The 20,997-nt window shown below is 53.4% G+C and overlaps 1 protein-coding gene across 1 annotated transcript; it reads right to left on the bottom strand.

Annotated features, from left to right (window-relative positions):
* Nucleotides 1–4,044: 4,044 nt before the first annotated feature.
* On the bottom strand, nt 4,045–19,741 carry PIP5KL1 (phosphatidylinositol-4-phosphate 5-kinase like 1). Its single transcript, XM_032797705.2, has 11 exons — nt 19,494–19,741; nt 18,021–18,157; nt 15,922–16,116; nt 14,572–14,622; nt 13,898–14,052; nt 12,049–12,173; nt 11,144–11,178; nt 10,976–11,031; nt 10,328–10,440; nt 7,026–7,188; nt 4,045–6,295 (listed from the first exon to the last, which is right to left on the bottom strand). Exons 2-11 carry the CDS (start codon nt 18,021–18,023, stop codon nt 5,875–5,877), a joined length of 1,317 nt encoding a protein of 438 aa, XP_032653596.1. The 5' UTR covers nt 18,024–18,157; nt 19,494–19,741; the 3' UTR covers nt 4,045–5,874.
* Nucleotides 19,742–20,997: the final 1,256 nt, after the last annotated feature.

Genomic DNA, 20,997 nt, shown 5'->3' with positions numbered 1-20,997 from the left:
CGCAACTCCCCCCACCCCAACCACTCTGCTACTGCCCCCCGATACTCCCCCGCCCCGCGACGCAGCCCACACCTCCCCCCACACCCCCGCCCCAACACCCGCACTTGCCCCATACCTCCCCGCCCCCCGGACCAGCCAGCCCTGCAACACCTCCCTGCCACACCAGCCCCCCGATACCTCTCTGCCCCAACACTCCCCTACTGGCCCCGACACCAGCCCCCGATACCAGCCCCCCCAACACTCCCTACCGCCCCCCATTACCTTCCCTCCGGCCCCGACACCTCCCCCGGCCCCCGAAACTAGCCCTTCGATACCTCCTCAGCCCGCGACACCTCCCCGGTGCCCAACACTCCCTACCGCCCCAATACCTCCCCTGGCCCCGACACCAGCCCCCCGATACCTCCCCCAGCCCTACACTCTCTACTGCCCATGATACCTCTCCCCCCTGACACCACCTGATACCTCCCCCGGCCCAACACTCCCACCACCCCGGATACCTCCCCCAGCCCCCGACATGAGCCCCCGGCCCTGATCTATCCCCTGAAACCACCCTGAACCGGCCCCCGATAACCTCCCCTGGCCCCAACACCGCCCCCAATACCTCCTGCGTCCCCACACTCCCCTACTGCCCTCAATACCTCCCCGGACCCCGATACCAGCCCCTAGATACAACACTCCCCTACCGCACCCGATACCTCCCGCCCAGTCCACACATCCCCTACCACCCCTCAATACCTCCCCCTGGCCCCGACCAGCCCCCCTGATACCACCCCCCCATACCAACCCTCTCATCTGATACCATCCCACAGTACCAGCCCCCCAATACCCTCCTCCGATATCTCTCCCCCAGTACCAATGCCCTTCATCTGATACCATCCCCCAATACCCTCCCCTCCTCCAATACCTCTCGCCTGTCATCACCCCTGATATCACCCCCTCAATACCAACCCCCTCATTTGATACCATCCCCCTGATACCAACCCCCAATATCAACCTACTCCTCTGATACCCCCCCCACACCAACCTCCTGATACCAGCCCCTGAATTCTATCCCTTCCATACCAACTCCAGACACTGATCCCTGAACATCAACCCCCTCCTCCTATCCATTACCAACGCCGATACCATCTCCCTGATACAACCCCCCACTATAGTCCACCTGATACCAACCTCCTCCTCTTATACCTCCCTCAACACCAACCGCCTGATACCACCCATTACCAACCCCCCTTCTCCAATACCTCTTCCCCAATACCAACCCCCTCCACACCAACTTAGATTCTACCCCCCCAATACCAACCCTCCACTAGCAGCTATACCAACCCCCGCAATGGGATTGATATGCCCCCCCCGCCCGCTATTGTCCCCTTCTGATCCCAACCCCCCACTCGCTTTGATAGTCCCTCCTCAGATACCAGTCCTATCCGATATTGTCTGTTTCACTTTCAGTTTAAATAGGATCAAAGGAACTGCCACTCCAGTGAGCAGCAGCCCATCTAATCTGGTATTCAGTACCACAGTGCTCAGAAGTGTCAGACAAGGATGCAATATACGCCATAATGGACAGTTATGCCAAGAGGGGATGTTTCTTCCTAATCTCCATCAGTGAGTGGTTTATGCCCTGATGCATGCGGCCTTAGAAATTTTGCCTCCTGCGTAGCAAAACTAGGCTTTGAAGGATTTGAGTTTTATCAGTAAATGTCAATTTCACCCCCCCCACACACACACACAATGAAAACATATTTCCATCAATGATGATAAAAATTTTCTGACAGGCAAAGTAACAAAAATGCTGCTTGAGAACTGGTTACAATTTGATTGAAGGATCTATACTTTGTATATTTTTGTCAAGTGATGGTAACAATTTGGGTTTTAAAGCTTTAACTGTTTGAATCTCAACATCTACTGTCACTAAATAATCATTGTCCCACAACTTTGACGATTTAAATCAATAAAATTAAAAAAAATGCTTAAAAATAAACATTGATATTATTCAGCGAATTTATAAAGAAATAAAAATTGAATTCTGCCAAGCCTAAATGTAACTGGATGTTCTTGTTATCCGTATCAATGGCTCGGCATTAACTTCTGCAGAGCTGCACTGATGGACACTAGCTGAAGCTCTTGGCCTGTGCCTGTTTGCATCGCAAAAATAGTCTTTCAGCCATGCAGCACCCATGTGTGTATGTGTTTGTGTAGGAGTTTATACATACAATTATGGTTCTTGGGCTAAATCCTGAAGTCTTTTTACTCACTTTGTATGACTCTCATTGAGGGTTTTACCCGAGTAAGGCTGGAAGGATTGGGCCCACTCCCAATAAGTTGGTTAACGATACTGTCTGACTTGATTTAGCTCACAGAAGCCATTAGCTGGGCTGACACGCTCACACAATGGAAGCTCCAGATCCTGCTGCTCCAGTAAATCCCTTTCTCTGGTTCGCACAAAAGAGAATAAAACAAATGAGTTGGGAGCTTGAGATCTTTGTTGGATAGTTTTCTCCTGCACTATTTGCATAGCCATGTGCAGAGGCCATTTCAGAGGGGTCACACCCAGTATCAACATGCAGCAGCCCTGCCAACGCAGCATGTAGCTGAGACTATTCTCTGCAAAGGCTGAACAGCTTTGGGGGGGTGTAGGGGGGACATCTTCTTGGTCAATGCTTGGACAGTCTTGTCAGCCTTCATCTGTGTGACTGTGCGGCCCGGGTCACTGGGGGCTGGTGAGAAAGTATTTGTGAAGGTTGGGAGCATTCAGCCTCACTGAGCCCAGAGGCACAGCCAGAGGGGACTAAAAGCCAGAAGTTATTATTCCCTTGTGGGATGCCTCTCTGTCAAAATGTTAAAAATGCTCTGGGCCCATTGGAAAGCCCCATTCAGTCCCCTAGTTTGGTCCCACAGGACCAGAAGTATTGTACCCTGGTGCATTTTCTAATAAAACTTGTTTTTCTCTAGGGCTTTCCATGCAAGGACATCACAATGCTGCATAAACATTCATAGGCCAAATTCGCCACTGGCCCAATGACATTAGCCTCACTCTGTGCCTGTGAAGTAGGTGGGTTATTATTGTCCTCATATTGCAGATGGGGAAACTGAGGCCCAGAGAGGCAAAATGATTTGCCCAAGGTGTACAGGAAAGTTTGTAGTAGGTCTGTCACAGTTCAGTCCTGAGCCATAACCACAAGACCATCTTCCCTGTTGCTAGCTTGTCTGAGATGTCCCACAAGATTGTCCACTGACTCCAGCTGGATTTTGGGACATGTAAGGAGATAAGATTGAGCCCTAACCAGCTAATTTCATTCATTTAAATCATTTTTGAAAGGCAGTGACTCTCTGGAGGGGGCTCCTTAGTAGATTTTTAAGTCCATAAGGTTGCTTGAAAGCCAGGTCAGGTTCCTTTTTCTTTCTAGACAGAATTAGGCACATCGTGGGGGAAGATTTGACTTTGTCATGGCTCCTTGCTTAGTCATCTGCAGTAGCCTGGAGCAGTTATCAGAAGACAGAGTCTCTGATTTGTTTGTTTTGTTTCTTTTCCTCCCTGAGTTGCCTTCAGAATTTGCAATGTGAAGAGCAGTTCAGGAAACACAGGGGAGATGACAGGAATTAATACACAGCTCCTCTGCACCCAATGGATGCATCAGCAGATCAAATGAGGATCTCAAACCACACCCCACACCCATACCCACACATATCCTCTTTCCATTGCCTAATACCATCACTTAAGGAAAAAGGATAATACCTTGCACTCAGGCCTGTTCTATACAAGGTTGTGCATATAAAACGAAAGGTGTGATTTAATAGCACTTTGGTTGAACTGGTGCAACTTTGTGCTGCTTATATTGGTTTAAACCAGGTTTATAGCAGTTTAGCTTGTGCCACAGGCTATAAACTGGATGATGCCACTTGTAAAGTGATACAAACCAGATGCGATATAAGTGTGTCCAAATACAAAGATGCATCAGAATGATAAGCTCTTTGGGGAAGGGACCATCTTTTTATTCTGTGTTTGTACAGCTCCTGACACAGTGGGGTCCTGGTTCATGAAGGCTGCTAGGTGTTACTCATAATACAAATAAAGTGATTCAAGTTCAATTGATGTAACTTCTGTGTATATACAAGCCCTTATGTCACGCCTTTAATCCTAGAAGCTGAAAGCGTTTTGCTGACATTCATGAATGAAGCCTCTCCCCACCCATGGTAAGGCAGATGGATATGTTTATCCCCATGCTGTAGCTGGTGAAACTGAGGCACAGTAAGATGTGATTTAGCCCAAGGTCAGTGCCAGGGATAAAACCCAGGACTCCTGACTCTCAGCGCCGTGCTAGACTATGCTGCCCCTTCCCCACCTTTTCTCTTTCATGCACTTGCTCTGTTGCCTTTTTTTTTTTGGCATTGTGGGAGGTGTCAATGTTCAAATATGGAATTTCATTGCTGGACAAGACCAGGAAGCTGCATTCTCTTGGATGACTGCAGGAAGGAATCCCTGCTTTAAAATTATTTGTTTTTATTAAGAGATCCCCCTGCCCTTGCCACTTATTCTTTTCCTTTTCACTGATCTCCCCAACAAGGCTCTGGTTGGGCTCTGAGGCCAAAGGCTTGTGGGTTTTTTTTTTTAAACAACCATGTTTTCCCCTGCAGATTGGGCAAGCCCAGTGTTTTCTTCCCTCAATCGGCATCGCCAACACCAGGCTTGGCAGCTGCTGGATGAGCTTTCTCATTCCTGCTGTGAGGCGATAGGGAGTTAGAATGTCCACACACAAACAGCAGCTTGCCCCGGTTAATGCATGCCCATCACAACAGCTGCACTGACTCAATGGGGGGATTGACAAGAAGCCGAGCCGGAGAGTCCCCACTCAAGGAGCATTCTCAGGGTCCCAGACTTTCCTGGCCAAGGGCTGTGGTAATGCTAGACAGCCTCCTGACTTCCCTACATCCAGACAAGCTAACACAGGGAGAGCACGGCTTTGCTGTGATGCCTGGCTCTTAATCACCCACAGCCAGCTTTGGAGATAGTCAGGGAGCATAGCTCTCGATCAAAACCAATCCAGCACTAGGACAGTGGCTTCGGAGAGCAGGGAGGGTAGGTTTTCAGGACCTAGCTCTTGATCACAGGCAGTCCAGCACGGGGATAGCAGTATCAGGGTGCTCAGGGCATAGGACTGACAGGGCTAGGATGAGGATAAAGGTTCTGCCTATCCTACATGCTACTTCACTGCACAAACTGGAACTGGCTGCTGAGCCTGTCATTAGCTTCCCAGCATGCTTCTGGTTCAGCAGGTGCCTTTTGAACCCCAGACTGGTGCCCGTGGAGATGGGGTTCTGCTCCAGTGACCCTTGGTAGGATTCATATGAGATCGAAATGGCACCGGCAGTCAGGGGAGATCAGGCCATCCCTTTCCGTCCATCCACACCTCCTGTTGCATCCTCGTCCCAAGAGAGGATCCGGGGACCATGAATGGATTTTGGTGGGGCTATTTCACCATCCGAGATGCAAACCGGCGCACCCAGAGACACCCCACGTGAGAGCAATGCAAACTGGTTCACAGATTCCCTATTTACTAGGTTCCTTGGACAACTGCGGCACCTACTGACCCCCATCCCCGCAGCACACTGCAGGACAGCTGCTGCCCAAGTGATCATGGCCCCCCCCGACTCTTCAGTTCTGATGCCAAAAACCTGCCTTCAGGATGCTGGAAATGTTTCTTCTGCAGCACCCCTGTAACACAGTGGCACCACTGCCTTAAGCCTGCCTCCTGGTGGTGCAAGCGATCAGCAGCAGGCAGCTTGCAGCAGTCTGTGGGCTTGTAACCCTCCCAGGGTGCGAGTGGGGCTGTCTGGGAAGCTGCCATCAGTTTCAGGCCCGGTGCAGGGCCTCACTCATACAGTGTGTGATTCCACCCACTGGCAGAGGCGCCTGGCGTAATCTGAGGGGCTAACGGTGGAGAAGGTCTGATGCCGGTACCGGATGCATTTCCACAGATGCTCGAGCCTCTTGCGGAAGCTGTACACGGTGAACAGGTCAATGATGCCCATGAAGTAGCGGAACTCCGGGCCATCAAGCAAGTGCAGGGGGCTCTTGCATCGGGGCAGCAAGCGTCGGTTCTGGGCCAGGATGTGGGCCAGATCAGTGTCAGACTTGGTGCTGCTTTGGAGGCTCATGTCCTCCACCCCCAAATTCAGCTCACGCAGTCGGTAGAGGTTGACTCCCCCTACCATCTCAGACACCAGAATGTCAGACTCTTCCTCCACAATCCCTGACACTGAGGTGCGCAGGGAGCTCTCGGGATTGCTCAAGGACCTGTAGCAGGGAAAGGCCAGGACAGTGAGATCTCAGGGATATCCCAGATCAAAGCGATAGGAACCAGCAGCTGGTTGGCAGCTTCCCCACTGACTTGGTTCCTTGGAGGCTTGTGGGCTCCTGAGGTTCAGTCACCTACAGTCCTGGTTTGTGGGACTGATTCTCAGTTACATTGAAGCCCTTTATGCCACTTGGCAGGGGAAAGGGTCCCGGAGAAGCTCCCCCAGTGGAGGGGGCAGCACACAGCTAGGGTAAGGCTCTGTGCTAGGTTGCTCCCACCCCCAAGGGGCAGACGACAGTCTGGGGCAGGCCAGGGATAGGGCACGGAAGGGAAGGGTGTGGCCACAGACTACAGCTAGTCTCTGCTTCCTCGAGCTCCTAAGCATCTGAGGGAAAGAGAGCGTAATACAGAGCAGCTCTGAGGCTGCTGGGACTGACTTAACATCCCCTTTGCCTCATCATCCAGTTTGGCCACAGAGGAGGAATGCTGTGACTGAGAACCAGGGCCTGCGATGCCAAGTCCATCTACGTTCCTGTGGGGTTCTCTGCCCTCCCAGACATGCTGGGCTTCAGGCACTCTGCAGGCTCACCCCAAGCAGTGTGGTCTCTGGGGGCAGAGCCTGTCCTGTCTGCTGCTTGCCCCCATCAGACAGAGCTGCAGGAGAAGCAGAGGGCTGCCTGTGCGCTCACCCCTGTGCTGAGCGCTCTCTGCAGGAGGCCGATCACTCACATGGTGGTCCTGAAGATGATGTCCGCGAAAGACAGGTTCTGACCCTTTTCGTCTGCATGCAGGGGCTGAAATGCCACCAGCAGGCTGTAATCCAGCACGTTCAGCTCCTTCAGGAACTGTGTGTCCAGCTGCACCTGGCGTAGGAGCCAGGAGCGCTGCTGACCTGCAGGAGAGAGCAGAGAGGCTGACAGACACGGAGTGAGAGCCCAGGTCAAGGAGAGGAAGATCTGAGCAGGGATGGGATATAAGCCAGCACAGTTAGCAGGGAGTGGGAGGCACAGTGTTCTGCAAGGCATCCAGGAGATGGGACCTTGGGCAGGGGCGACAGTTCTAATGCAGCAGGATCAGGAGTAGAAGAAGCTGCTGCTGGAGGAGAACCGGCTGCTTGTGGAGGAGAGATGAGTGCAGCTGGAGGCCAGGCAGCAGAAGCGAGTCAGTGGAAGGAGACACACAGAAGGGAGAGAGAAATCAGGTGACAGCAAAGATCACAGAGAGATCACAAGGGAATGAGTGAAGGCGGAGGGGAGGGCAGTGCAGACGGAGAGGGAGAGGATGTCTGCTAGTTCGGGGAGTCCTGAATGGGAGGGTTACTGGGGTCCCCAGCTTGTAACTGGCTTGGGACCCAGACTCCATACTGTTGCTGAGCCGACTCTTCTGGTGCACATAGCCACCTGCATGCTGGCCATGGAGCAGCAGGGCTGGATACAGGCCACTCACACGCTTTGCAGGAGCCCAGAGGCCCAAGCGTCTGACTGATGAGCTAACGCAGCAGCTCAGAGTGAGCAGAGGCACACATAGCCAAGGCATCCTAGTGGTTGGACAGGCTCCACCTCACTGTGCTCCAGGACTGTCTATTTCATGTGGTTCCATCAGCATGAAACTTAGCTGGCCAGCTGAAGAAAGAGGTGGTTGGTGGAGATATGGTTGGGGGGAACAGTCATGTGATCACCCAGAGCCAATAGGCTGAGCCTGGGAGGAGACAAATATATAAAAGGTCCTTCATGCTTACTTCAGGGAAGTCACTGCCCCATCTCTGTGCCTCAGTTTCCCCACCCCCTCATGATTCTGACCCTCCTTTGTAGATTGCTTGGAGATCTAGGGATGGAAAAGTGCCTGACACAAGCCAAGGATCATTATTATCATCAGCATGGTGATGAATGGGCTAAGCAGGACACCACCATTTCCATCCAACCTCTCTGCACTGATCTATGACCCTGCAGGGAGGACACATGGGCACAACCTGGCCCATAGGAAAAGGGGGCAGAAACCCTGTGGGAGACCCTGACCCTTGCTGGGGGAAGGGGGTCGGGGGCAGCTGCATGGCAAACTGGTAGCAGCAGGGAGGCTGAATGCAGGGGAAGGTGTCAGGGAATCGTGGACAGAACCAACTGGGGCAGGAACCGGGGAACCACATGTGCAACAAGGGTCAGGTCTGGGCAGAAGCCGTGGAGAAGCAACGGAGCTTGGGAACGTGGGCAGAGGGGTTCCAAGGAGACACACCACTGGCTGATCCTGGCCTGAAAACCTGGTTCCAGCAGAAACTGGGCTGGAGAGGCACCAGGCAGAGGAGCCCTGACCCTCTAGTGAACTGCCCCCCACCCTCACATACAAACTGCTATTGTTCTTCCTTAAGTTGCAAGCATTCAAGCCACTTTCCCCTTTTGCTAGTCCTAGTAAAATACCCCTTCCTTTAGCCCAGTCTCTGACTTGTCAGTGGGACCCATGAGGGCTAGCACCTAGCATCTAGAGCAGAGGTGGCCAACCCGAGCCTGAGAAGGAGCCAGAATTTACCAATGTACATTGCCAAAGAGCCACAGTAATACATCAGCCCCCATCAGCTCCCCGCACCTCCCACCCACCGGCAGCTCCACCACCGATCAGCACCGCCACCTCCCTCCCCATCAGCTGTTTCGTGGTGTGTAGGAGGCTCTGGGGTGGAGGGGGAGGAGCGAGGGAACGAGAGGCTCAGGGCAGTGGCGTAGCCAGGTGGAGGGAAGAGGGGGAGCGGAAAAAAAAAAAAAAGGCGCCACTCACTGCGGCACTTTTACTGATGGGGCAGCCCTCCCGGTCTTCGGCAGCACCTCGGCAGCGGGACCTTCACTCGCTCCGCAGGTCTTCAGCTGCATTTCGGCGATGAAGCTTCAGTGCTGCCAAAGACACCCAAAGCGAGTGAAGGTCCCACCGCCGAAGTGCCGCCGAAGACCTGGAGCGTCGCTCCGTCAGTAAAAGCGCCGCAGTAGGTGGTGTCTTTTTCTTTTTTCACTCCTGAGTGAGTAAAATTAAAAAGGCACCACTTGTGCTCGGTGGGGGAGCGGCTGCTCCCCCCCAGCTACACTACTGGCTCAGGGGAGGGGGTGAGAACAGGTGGAGAGGGGGCAGGGCCTGTGGCAGAGCCAGGGGTTGAGCAGTGAGCACCACCAGTACATTGGAAAGTTGGCACCTGTAGCTCCAGCCCCGGAGTCGGTGCCTGTACAAGGAGCCGCATATTAACTTCTGAAGAGCCACATGTGGCTCCAGAGCCACAGGCTGACCATCCCTGTTCTAAGGTGTCTTTGGAGCCTGCCCCCAAGTCACGGTCCACCTAGTGTGCTACTAATGCTTTAGGGGTTGCTGTGCCACAGCTCTAACAAGGACCCTATCATCATGGGGTAGCAGAACATCTGCCATCTTGGCTGACACCAGGGGATTGAACCAGAAACCCCAGCCTCAACCCCTCAAGTCTCTACAGCTTGAGCTAAACAGCCAGGATCCAAGGGGCAGGTTATGGTTGTTCTGATAGGAGGCTCTGCCCGCTTCCCAGTGAGTTGCCATCCATGTCATAAAACCAGCTCACTCCACAAATGGGCTTCCCACGCTGGCAGCCTCAGCAGTGAAGCCAGGAGCGAACATGGACCGATCGAATTACTGGCTTCTCCCTAGAGGTGGCTACCTTCAGCTCAGGTCCAAGGCACTTTGGCAAGGTGGCTGGGGGCGGGGATGTCATACCTTTTCAGTGGATAGAGCACTTAGGCTTCCAGATACATGGATTCTGCATCTTTCTCCAGGACTAAGCTTGGTCATTCTCTTTCCTCTCTCTCTTTCTCCCATCAGCCTATGATTAATTCACAACCTTCCAGGTTGGGACCTATGCAATGAGGAGGTTTAGCTAAGCTGGATGTGGAAGATGGATAGAGACAGAGGCGGATGAGTGGGCTTGATGGTGGGTGGATTGAATGGCAGACGGCTGGACAGTATGAAGTGAGTGGGTGGCCCAGCGAGTCACCCTGCTTCACCAGGCCTTCCTTGGCCAGGGAAGTACTCACCCAGCTGGATGGATTTTCCTTCAAAGTTGAGATCCTTCAGCACCACAATGACTTGGCTGCCCTCGGGGGCGGGCTCCGTCCAGCGATTCACCTGACACCCTTTAATGTCATACCTGCAGATGGCAATTCGGACAGGCGATTCCTGGAGGGCACGTTGAGTCCCTGCTTAACCCCTTCAGCACCACACCCTCGGCACGACATACAAGAGTGCCCATTGCAGCCGTGGGTCAGAAGGAAGACTGCACTGCCTGAGTCTCATTGGACTGCACTGCCTGAGAGTGCAAAGGTGTTATGCCCGTGGACTTTGAAAAGGGTTCAGTGCTCAGTAATTTTCCCACGAAATATTCATACTTATTAGTAAGTTCATATTCCTTGCAATCTGCAGCCACTAGAGGGCGACATGATCACCCACGTTTTATCAGTGCTGCTTGTGCAAATATCTGGGTTTACAAACTTGCAGCTGCAGCTGGAACAACACACATGGGAGCAGCCCTGACATTCCCTCCGCTAGTGGGCAGTGCTGACACACACGTTACAGAGGGGCAGCCAGCCACAAAGGCAGGACATTATTCCTGAGGGGAGATGACTGTACAAATCCCTCTGATCCCCAAGCCATGACCCCTCTAACCACATGGGCCTGTGACTCACCGTTCAAGGATCCTTTCGTCGGGGTAGAACACGCTGTGCATGATGATGAAGTATTTCTAGAGGAGAGAGAAGAGACTGGATGGAAACCGGCACAGAGATGGAGTTGGCTGTGCCAAAGATGGGGCCAGTGGCATGTGACATGGACTCCGACAGGCAGATGGAACCTACCTTCTTCTCCTGAGCCACGATGATGCTGTGAACCCCTGAAAGGGAGGAGACAAGGGGAAAGTTCAGAGAACACAGACCAGGATTGGCAGTCTGGCCTGCAGACGTCTCTGACACCCCCTCTAATCAGCAGGGACACTGAGTAGTGTGTCCAGGGTACAAGAGCCTTGCAACCTGGGTTTCACAAATCTGAAGCACGGTTGCAGCCAAACAGGCTGTACTCGGGTATGCCTAGCAAGGAGGAGGACAGGCCAGACTGGTTGAAAGCAGGATTTAGAGCCATCTGCTGTAGACGAGGTCCCTCTTCAGGCTGGAACCCAGTGGTTCTAGCACAGATTGGCCCGATACACCGCCCAGCACAAGCCTGTTAGATCCTCACTTGGCAGCCTTGGCTTCTGGTCCATGTGCCCCTGAATAGTGACTTGGTTCAAGCAGAATCACAGGGGATAAGTGAGGTGAGGTTCCCCCTTGGAAGGTCCTAGCCCACGTCTCCCAGGTGCCACGCCCCACCATCTCCTCTCTGTTAGGTACTCTCCCAGGCTGGACTGTTCTCCAGGGCCGGCACTTCCATTTAGGCGACCTAGGCGATTGTCTAGGGCATCAGGGTTTGAGGGGGCCGCATTTTGCCGCCCTTGGCAGCAATTCGGCAGCAGGGCGTCCTTCCGCGCTCTGGGTCTTCGGTGGCAATTCTGCGCTGGGTCCGTCATTCGCTCCAGGACCCGCTGCCGAAGTGCCCCGAAGACCGGGAGTGTGGAAGGACCCCCCCGCCGCAGAATTGCTGCCAACAACCAGGAGCGCGGAAAGACCCCTGCCTAGGGCACCAAAAACCCTGGCGCCGCTCCTGCTGTTCTCCCTGGCGTTTATGGAGCCTCAGTCTTTCCCCTCAGCATGTCGGAGGTGGTTCTTACCCAGGAACCTGACGAGGAGGGAGTGGGGGTATCTCTCAAGGTGCTGGATGTACTTGGGCAGGTTGGAGAGGAGGAACCGGATCTCTCTCTTACTCTGCGTCTTCAGGAAGAAGCGTTTGTTGTTCCTATGGCATGAGGAGACCAAGAGTTACCTCAGGGCTGTAAATGGGGATAGGGGGAAGTGAGTGTCCTCACCTCCTGATCAGACCCAGGACACACCCAGCTCCCCAGATATGTTCCTATACGCCCAACCTAACACACGTGTAGGACACATGCAACATCTGCACACTGTGTGTACACTCCTCCCCCCCACCAGCAGCAATAACAGAACATTTGGATTTTTGCCATGAAGATATACAGGTGACACGTCTCCCTTCTTAGCATCACCAGGGCACTGCAGAGCAGAAGCAGCAAAGGTGTCCTGACAGCTGGTCTGAGGAATTGCCCCTTGCTAGTGAATATCAGATACTAACGGCTTTGATCAGCACCCCCAATACTTCATCCAGACCCACACACTGTCCCATACCTAGAGACTGGGCAGAAACTACACACCTGGACATATGCTCTCGAAAAGTAGAGATAACCTCCCAGCCACACACGGAAACCACCTCAGAGCAGGGGACAAAACACAAGGATGATCTCTCACCTAGTAAATGGGTGGCCTCCCTCCCCAAACCCATGCAATTACCCACGCTGTCCATGGTCTGACATATCCACCGGGTCATGCCCAAATGCAACACTCACTTACACACCCTAACATATTGAATCTTCCAAAACACAGATCCATCCTCTCTCCCTCCCGCTACAGCCAAGTGCTCATGGCATGATCCACCCATTGCTTGCACATGCACGAGCCATAGAGGGGCCATACAATTTCCTATTCAGGGGTTCTCAAACTTCATTGTGCCATGACCCCTTTCTGACAATAAAAGTTATGACATGACTCCAGGACGGGGAGACCGAAGCCTGAGCCTGCCCAAGCCCGCCACCCTGGCTGGGGAGATCAAAGCCCGAGCCTCGCTGTCCTGGATGGGGAGGTGCAAAGATGGCTCTCAAGCGCTTCAGCCCCAGGCAGGGAACCTCTCACTCTGAGCCCGTCCACTAAGGGCTGAAGTCCTCATGCTTCGGCCCTAGGCAGTGGGCCTTGGGCTTGGTCCCCAGCAAATATAACACCAGCCTTGGAGACCTCCATTAAAATGAGATTGCAACCCACAGTCTGAGAACTGTTGTCCTACATTATAGCAGAGGCAGTGTATTCAGTGCTGGTTGTTATGTGGGTCAGCTGCTGGGTGCTCTCTGATCACTACAGATCTTTCTTGTCAGTGGTAAGTTGTAAAGGTAATAATTGGATGTATACCAATCTCCTAGAAGGGAATTGAGTCCAGCCCCCTCCTGCCTTCACTAGCAGGACCAATTTTTGCCCCAGATCCCTAAGTGGTCCCCTCAAGGACTGAACTCACAACCCTGGGGTTAGCAGGCCAATGCTCAAACCACTGAGCTATCCCTCCCCCCAGGAGGGCTATCTTCTTGATTGCTGCTTCACTTAGGCAGTCAGTTCTGAAAGGCATGGTACCAATAGATCTTAGGCTAAATTCTGCCTCCAGACGTTCATCTATCTCCCTGTGGATGTCAGTGGGCTTTAGGCAGGAGTACCTGAGGTTAAATTGGCTCTCACTGATCACCCAGAGCAGTGGTTTTCAACCTGGGGTCTGCAGATCATGTCTAAGATTTCCAAAGGGGTCTGCACCTCCATTCAACATTTTGTAGGGGTCCACAAATGAACCACTGACCTAGACCATTGAGCTCTCAGAGAGTACAGACCTCTCTCTGCACCCGTGGGAAGACTCACGTCAGGAAGAAGTCAGCCTTGCTCTTGGAGTTGCTGATGAACTGCAGGTAGGAGCTCTGGGAGGACAGGGACAGCTGGTATTCCTTCTCCGATATGCCCAGCGAGTGCCTGAAGTGAGCAAAGGCCGGGCCACCATACGTACGCATCTCAAAGCCCTGCAGCGACCCGGGAGGAGCAAGAGGTGAGGCCAGGTTCTACCGCACTCTGCTACCTGGCACACATGCCAGGCTGCCAAGTGCTTTCACCCCACCTCCCCCAGTCAGCTGGAAGGGCGGGGGAACAACTGCTACCTGCTGGCCCACGGGGCTGGCAGGGAGCTGGGAATGGCAACGGCGTCTCAGTCCTCCCTCAAAGCTACGGAAGGCAGACATGGCTACTGGTGACTGGTGGAGGTTGTATGGATGTGCCTCTGCATACGTAGGTCCACGTGAAGGTGAGGATAGGTATGGATGTGGGGTGGGAGGTATAGGTATGAGGGGAGACGGGTGCTTGGCTATCTGCAGCTGTGATGGACCCTGGGGATAGCTGTATGGTTAGGGTGTGTGGCTACTACAGTGTAGGGGGAGGGCTGGCTCAGGAATCCTGCAGCAGGTCAATGTTAGTGAACTGGGCCTGGTGTACCAAAGGCTCTGGCTGGGTCCTATGCTTTTTCCCCTGCTGTGGTGAGTTCCTACCTTATGGGCCTGCTTCAGCACGGCCTTGCAGTCTGCGTCGCTCAGGGCATCCTGGCGGGGACAGAGAGACAGACAGAGAGTGAGTGCACTGCATGGGGACTTCTCCCCAGTCACATTCGCTGCTTCGCCAACCTTCCCAGTGGGTCCTGGCACAACACTGGAAAGCAAATACCAAAGGATCTGGGGGCGGGGCGGGGAGTGAGGGGGAAGGGAAATCGGACTGGGAGTGTGGGGATTGCAGCAACCATGATGGCAACTAGAGGGACGACCCTGACCTCTGGGCTCACCCATGCCCCTGGCCCCATCTCTCCCCCTCATTTCCCCTGCTCTGCCCCACTGCTGTGGATGGAAATGACAGGGTCATTCCTGTCTTTTTGAACCCTTCTCCCCACTGCTAGACAGCTATCACCAGCCTGCCATGGGAGCTCAGGATTTCCTCAGCAGGGGTAGGTCACTCCCGTCTACCAACCTCGTGCTTCTCTGGTTCCCATCGTTGCAGGATCTCAGCCCCCGGCACAGACGTCTCCATTTGCTAAGGGCAACGCTTCTTGCAGCCCCTGGTCTAACACGTTTCTTATTATTATTCAGGCCTGTCACTAAAGTCCTATTGTCACCTGGCTCTCTCTGTGCCGCTGTGCCTGCCCTGTTAGCGCCCCTGTAGGGCCGGAATCCCATCTCAGTCACTCCGGCCTGAACATGCAGGGAAGTTAATGGAGTTCCACCAAGAGGCTGGGTCACTCCAGTGAGCCCTGAGGGGTCACAGGAATGCTGCGGGGGCTGGGATGGGGGCCAACCCTGTGCTTGAGTTGGTGTGTGCATGACACAGATCGCTAGCTGCCCCCATCCTTGGGGCAAGGGGCGGGGAGTCCCCTACAGAGCAGCCTGTTCTTCCTCCAGCAGGGGAGGGGCCCGTTCGTACTTGTCAGTCAGGAGTTTGCTCTGATCACCTGCGCTAGGCTGCCAGCCAGGCAGTGCATTTTGTTTGAGCCACCAATTTGGCTGGGCCGGCCAGGGCCGAATTTCCCGTCAGTTTGTCAGTGTTCTCCGAAGGGACAGCACAGCCTACTTCTGAGAGTAGGGGGCTGCATCACTGCCTCGCCCTGGGACCTGGGTGCACCCCTTCCCCTCTCAGTGTCACAGGGATGCAAAGCACTTGGGGTTCCTTGACTGGGGGAGAGACAGGAGGGAGGAGAACGGGATCATGACGGGAGCACATAGGAGGCAGCACACCTTTGCTACAGCAGCGTACTCACTGGTAGCCCCGTGCCGGGGGAGAAGGCCGTGTAGGAGTCTCGTCGTACGGCCAGGCAGCTGGGGAGGTGAATGAGCCCATCCCCAGGAGGTACTCACCACAGGCGGGTTGTCAATGGCCTCTTGGATTGCAGCCCTGAGCCCCACCTTCAGCATGCAGGTCAGGTCATAAAACTCGTGCTCCTCGTTGATCTCAAAGAGGCCCAGGAGCTTCCATTTCTGGCGGAGCTTCCAGAGGAACCTGCGCTTCAGCGTGAGAGACCTCCGGCCCATCGTGCTCTCCGGGGCGTCAGTCTGCAGGGGACAAGGCACCGTCAGGGAGTCCGGGAAGAGAGTGGGACTCTGCCCGGAGATGGGGAGCCCAGAAGCCCCTGGGCAGAGAAGAACCAACCTGTTCCCAGCAGACAGGGAGGGGCGAGGGACCTGAACTTGAAGAGGTTTGAGGGAATGAAGAAGAGGATCCTATAAAGAAACTTTCGAGAAGGCAGATGAGTGACTGGCAAAGTAAGGGGAGTTCAGAGAGGAACGCCAGCAAGGACCGGGGGACTGAAGGGGAGTAAACTCCCTCGGGTCCTTGGGTGAGATCCCAGATGCACTGACATCAATGCCAAAGCTCCCATGCACTTCAACCAGGCCAGGATTTCGCTTCTGGAGAATGTTTGAACTCCTGGTGAAAGAGCAAACCACCCAGTCCTCATGGAGACAGGAGCAGTGTGCATGCAAGATTCAGAGCCAGGCAGGCCAGACAGAATGGTGGTTATCACTCTGCTGAAAGGCTGCCACTATTGGGGGCTGTAAACTGGGGACACTCACACACCTCAGTAAAACGGATGGGGGTGCCAAGCCCTCTCTTTCAGACTCCCTGGAAGGAGCACTTAACTCCTGTATGTAGGGAAAACAGCTACAGCCAAGAGAGGCTACTGCCCAAGACACTGAGTCACATGGCCAGGTCTGCGTTAGCTCAGTAGATTAACAGGGACTTCCCTGGTTGCGCACATAGGAACTAGGATATCAGTTTGCAGCTTGAATGGGAAAAGCTAATTTAGACCCCATCATTTTATATATATAGTTGTTTTAGCAGAGATTCACTTTTATGATTTGTGTATGTTAATCTCTCATAATTCTTTTATATGCTACCACAAGCCTTTCTATTTTGTGGATCTATATATTTATTGTCCTATATATATCGAAACTAAAAAGTTCTTTGTCCTTTAATTGAACCTAATGGGCAAAGAACATAAGAACGGCCATACTGGGTCAGACCAATGGTCCCTCTAGCCCAGAGTCCTGTTTTCTGACAGAGGTCAGTGCCGGATGCTTCAGAGGGAATGAACGGAACAGGGAATCATCAAGTGATTCATCCACTGCGACAATGAATTCAATGATGAAATGTGTATAATTTTTTTTACCCTGATCTTACTAATATAGGCCAGATGTCCCAGGAAGAGACTCCTGCCAACTACTACAAAGTTTCCACACAAGGATGTTATAAACAAAACTAGGTGAATGATAAGAGATACTTGTTATGACAGATGGGCTCTGTAATGGATGAAATAATGCACCACTGAAAGGTGTTTTTAAATCATGTAAGCACTGTCAGTAGTCACAGCTGTTAGTAATAATGACTGGATTAGAGATTCTTTTTTTGCTCATCAGTCAGGTAAACTGAGGATGACAAAAAGAAATTCCATTAGTAATGAGGAAAACAGAACATATTGTAAAAATAATTATGATCAAATATTTCCCCACCCCCACAAAAAAAGGAGTTTTTTTGTCTCACACACTATAAAAGGATAGCAGTCTGGAGTGTTAGATAGGGAACAAACATTGCCAGCATTCCTCCAGTACAAAGGAAGGGACTTAACTACTTTCTCTTCACCGTCTACAGGCGTCTGTTCCTTGCGCATTCTGTATAGAGCTGTATCAATCTCTGATTGATCATCTTGATTAAATCAATTCCATATGAGCCTGTCATCTGACAATCTCAAATCGCTATTAAATTCAACCACCCAACAGTTGGGATTATGTTTTCCAACGTCCATTACTTTGCACTTATCAACACTGGGAGATGGTTGCACCTTCCCTTCCATTTGCAATCACATGGATTCACCTCCCCATCTCCCCATCCCCATTGTACATCACCAGTCAGCTTTCTGCAGACAAGCGTGAGAACCCCTGTAAAATACAACATGACTCACCATGGCTTCTCTCTGAATGCCAGGCCTCGGCTCTATGAGGAATGCTACCTGCTGATGCCGCTAACACAAAGGATTCCTACCAACGAACCCAAGTCCGTAGCCCATGGGGCACACCATCCACGCCGGTGGGAACCAGCCTGTGCAAAGCAAAAGCACAGGGTGCAATGATCGATCAGTGCAGTTACCAGACAAAGCACAGTTAGATGGAGCAGGCATGCATGAAGTGAGGAGTACAACATGAAAAACCAGTCTGAGAGATTACACTGCCTTAGTGCAGCGGGTATGAATCAGCGTGCGGGGCACCGGCCAAACCCCGGTAAAAATACAGATCACTGCTTGGGAAGCTGGGCTTGAGTGAGCTCTGACTGGCCCGCTTGGAGGGATCAGCAGTGAAGTGGGACGAAGCAGGGCAAGTCTAGACTCCGAAGGGAGTTAGGCGCTGGGTGGGTCCCAGATGGACTGACATCGAGAGACTTTACCTAATGGAGCACAGGAGTCGAAAAGCTAGAATCCACCAACTAGCAGAGGCCTTGGCAATAACACAGTCAACAGGTTGAGATGATCCGATTTGGAAGAGAAATTGGGGGAAATTACAGAGCTATAAGGCCTGCTCTCACAGAAAGCAGCGTGAGAGCTGCTGCTGGCCTCAACGTATCCCTGTAACGGACAGCACCTTCTTCTGAACGACTCCCCAGAGCGCCTCTCGGGATGAGGCTGTATGGGCCATGTGGACACCCTTCACAATCCGTCGCTGTCTTCTGGAATGATTAGTGCGCTTTGTGAGCATGGGCATCATTCCAGAATGAAGTGACAGAATAGAACCTCCATGGAACACATGGAGCCATTCTGGAATCACAGTTGCAGAATAGCTTATTCCACAATAGTTATTCTGGTCAATTTCCCTAAGTCAACAAGCCCTTTGGTTTCAGAACGTCCTAGTTTAGACTCTCATTATTATGATGATGATGCCTATGCATCGGCATTAGAGTACTGCCCGGGTACCCCGGCATAGAGGAGGATGCCAGGGTGCTAGGCTGGGTACAAACAGCCAGTCTCTGCCCCAAGAGCTCTGGAGAAGTCACTGGGTGCTGGGGGAGGCAGGGGGAAAAGCAGAGCCGGTAGCAGTGCTCCCAGCAGGAAAAGAGCCTGATCCTGTGACTCCCTGTCTGGCTGGGGGAGGATAGCCCAGCCCAGGGACATCTTGCTGCCAGTTTTGGGGGTGTGGGGGGGAGGTGGGCAGCGGCCCGCCCCCTCCCAGTCCCGGGAGAGGGGGTCACATGGCTTCCAGCCGGCTGGGGTCAGGGGCAAGGGGGGCACCCGGCTGTGAGCACGGGTAGGGTCAGATCTGCCCGCAGCCCCTTCAGGGCAGAGCCCGGGACAGGTGGCCCCCTGGGCTCTGCCCCGGAGTAAGGGGCTGCCCGGGCCTGGCTCCTGCCGCGGGGACCGGCCGCTTGCAGCCTTGTTAGCACCTACCTCTGCAGGCGTCCTCTGCAACTGCAGGCCCCTCCACTGTGCCCCAAATCACTGCCTGACCGCATCCCCCCTGCCAGCCTAGAGCCGCCTCCTGCCCAAGCCCCCGGGCGGCTGCATCACTCCCTAGCAGGCTCCCGGCGGCAGAGGCTGGCAGTCCCGGACCGCCTGCCGCAGCAGTGGCTGCTGCCCAAGGGCTACCGGCTGCAGATTGGAGCGAGTGACATCAGCCTGCCTGCAGCTGGCCCTATTGACAGCAATGCGGCGGAGGGAGGGGGGGAGAGGAGGAGGAGAGGAGGGGAGCGGGTGGGGGAAAGGAAGAAGAGACCGTGATCGGTCCACCTGCACGGGTGGATCATGGCCCTGCCAGAGGATACAGGGCTAAAGAGCTGCAAAAGTGTAACCATCCTCAGCATGTGCCACCTTCCAAGGCTTCATCCTCATCCACCCCTGCAGCCCTGTGGAGCAGGTAAATAGAGCCCCATTTTCGGGAAACTGAGGCAGAGAACAGGAAAGCAACTTGCCCAAGCTCAGCTGGGGAGTCATTGTCAGAGTCCTGCTTTGAACACAGGAGATCTAGGCTCCTATTTCTGTGCTCAGACCATTAGACCAGAGGCCTTCGAGCCCTGAGCTCTGCACCTGCCCACACAAGGTATTTATCTGGGATTCAGGGGCAGCACACTGCAAGTTTTCAGTGAAGAAACATGGCTGTCTCGAGCCCTTATGGCTACAAGGAAAATCTTCCAAAGGTGATGGGCGTGTAGCCGACAGTTCTGTCTGCCTGAGTCTGCAGCCAGCCTGGGATAACAGCTCTAGGAGAGAGATGATCAGTCCTATGCTTCTCAACGCGGCAGTAACTGTTAAGTCTATAATTATAGCACCATCAGAGCCAGATTTTCAAGTAACATGGATGACCAGCTGCATGTGTGCACAACCAATGCAAATGTGTGAGTAACTCAGGTTAAGTGCAGCTGAACCCTGGGTAGGCTGCAGCACCCAAGAGATTTTTTTTCCTTCCACTGAATGATGGCAGATGCACCAGTAACCAGCAGGCAGAAGTTTAGTGACCATATTGGGGCCATATCCTCCCCACTCCCAGCATTGGGCCAACTGCCCCTCATCATTCTCCTGATTGCTTGTATTGTTATTGATGGGAGATCTGCTGTGGGGGTGTATATGGACCTGCCTTTGCAGGCGCAGTCTTGACCCAGCATTCGAAATAAATTGCCCTGAGTTTCAGAAGTACTGAGAACCCTGGAGTTCCCACAGACATCAGGGGAACTGCAGCTGCTCAGCATCTCTGAAAATCAGTCCCAGAATGACACTCTGAGCCACAGCTCGTTGAGCAGGGGGCTTCAGCAGCGATTGGTGTGGGGCAGAGTAAAGCAACCAGGACGGTCACAACGGAGGCTGGAACACTGTCCTCGCCTCACAGCTGTGGGGAAGACAGGCCTTCAGACGTCCCCTCCCGCCTGCATTGCACTTTCCAACCCAGGAGCAAGGAACC

Source organism: Chelonoidis abingdonii, chromosome 24 (assembly GCF_003597395.2).
Source record: "Chelonoidis abingdonii isolate Lonesome George chromosome 24, CheloAbing_2.0, whole genome shotgun sequence".
Classification (NCBI taxonomy): domain Eukaryota; kingdom Metazoa; phylum Chordata; order Testudines; family Testudinidae; genus Chelonoidis; species Chelonoidis abingdonii.
The sequence above is the reverse complement of the archived record's forward strand: the minus strand, read 5'-3'. Positions and strand labels throughout refer to the sequence as shown.

Coding starts and splice junctions, on each gene's coding strand:
- PIP5KL1 (XM_032797705.2), bottom strand. Junction 14,053..14,571: donor TGCTGAAGCAGGCCCATAAG/GTAGGAACTCAC, acceptor GGGTCGCTGCAG/GGCTTTGAGATGCGTACGTA. Junction 11,032..11,143: donor TCGTGGCTCAGGAGAAGAAG/GTAGGTTCCATC, acceptor TCTCTCCTCTAG/AAATACTTCATCATCATGCA.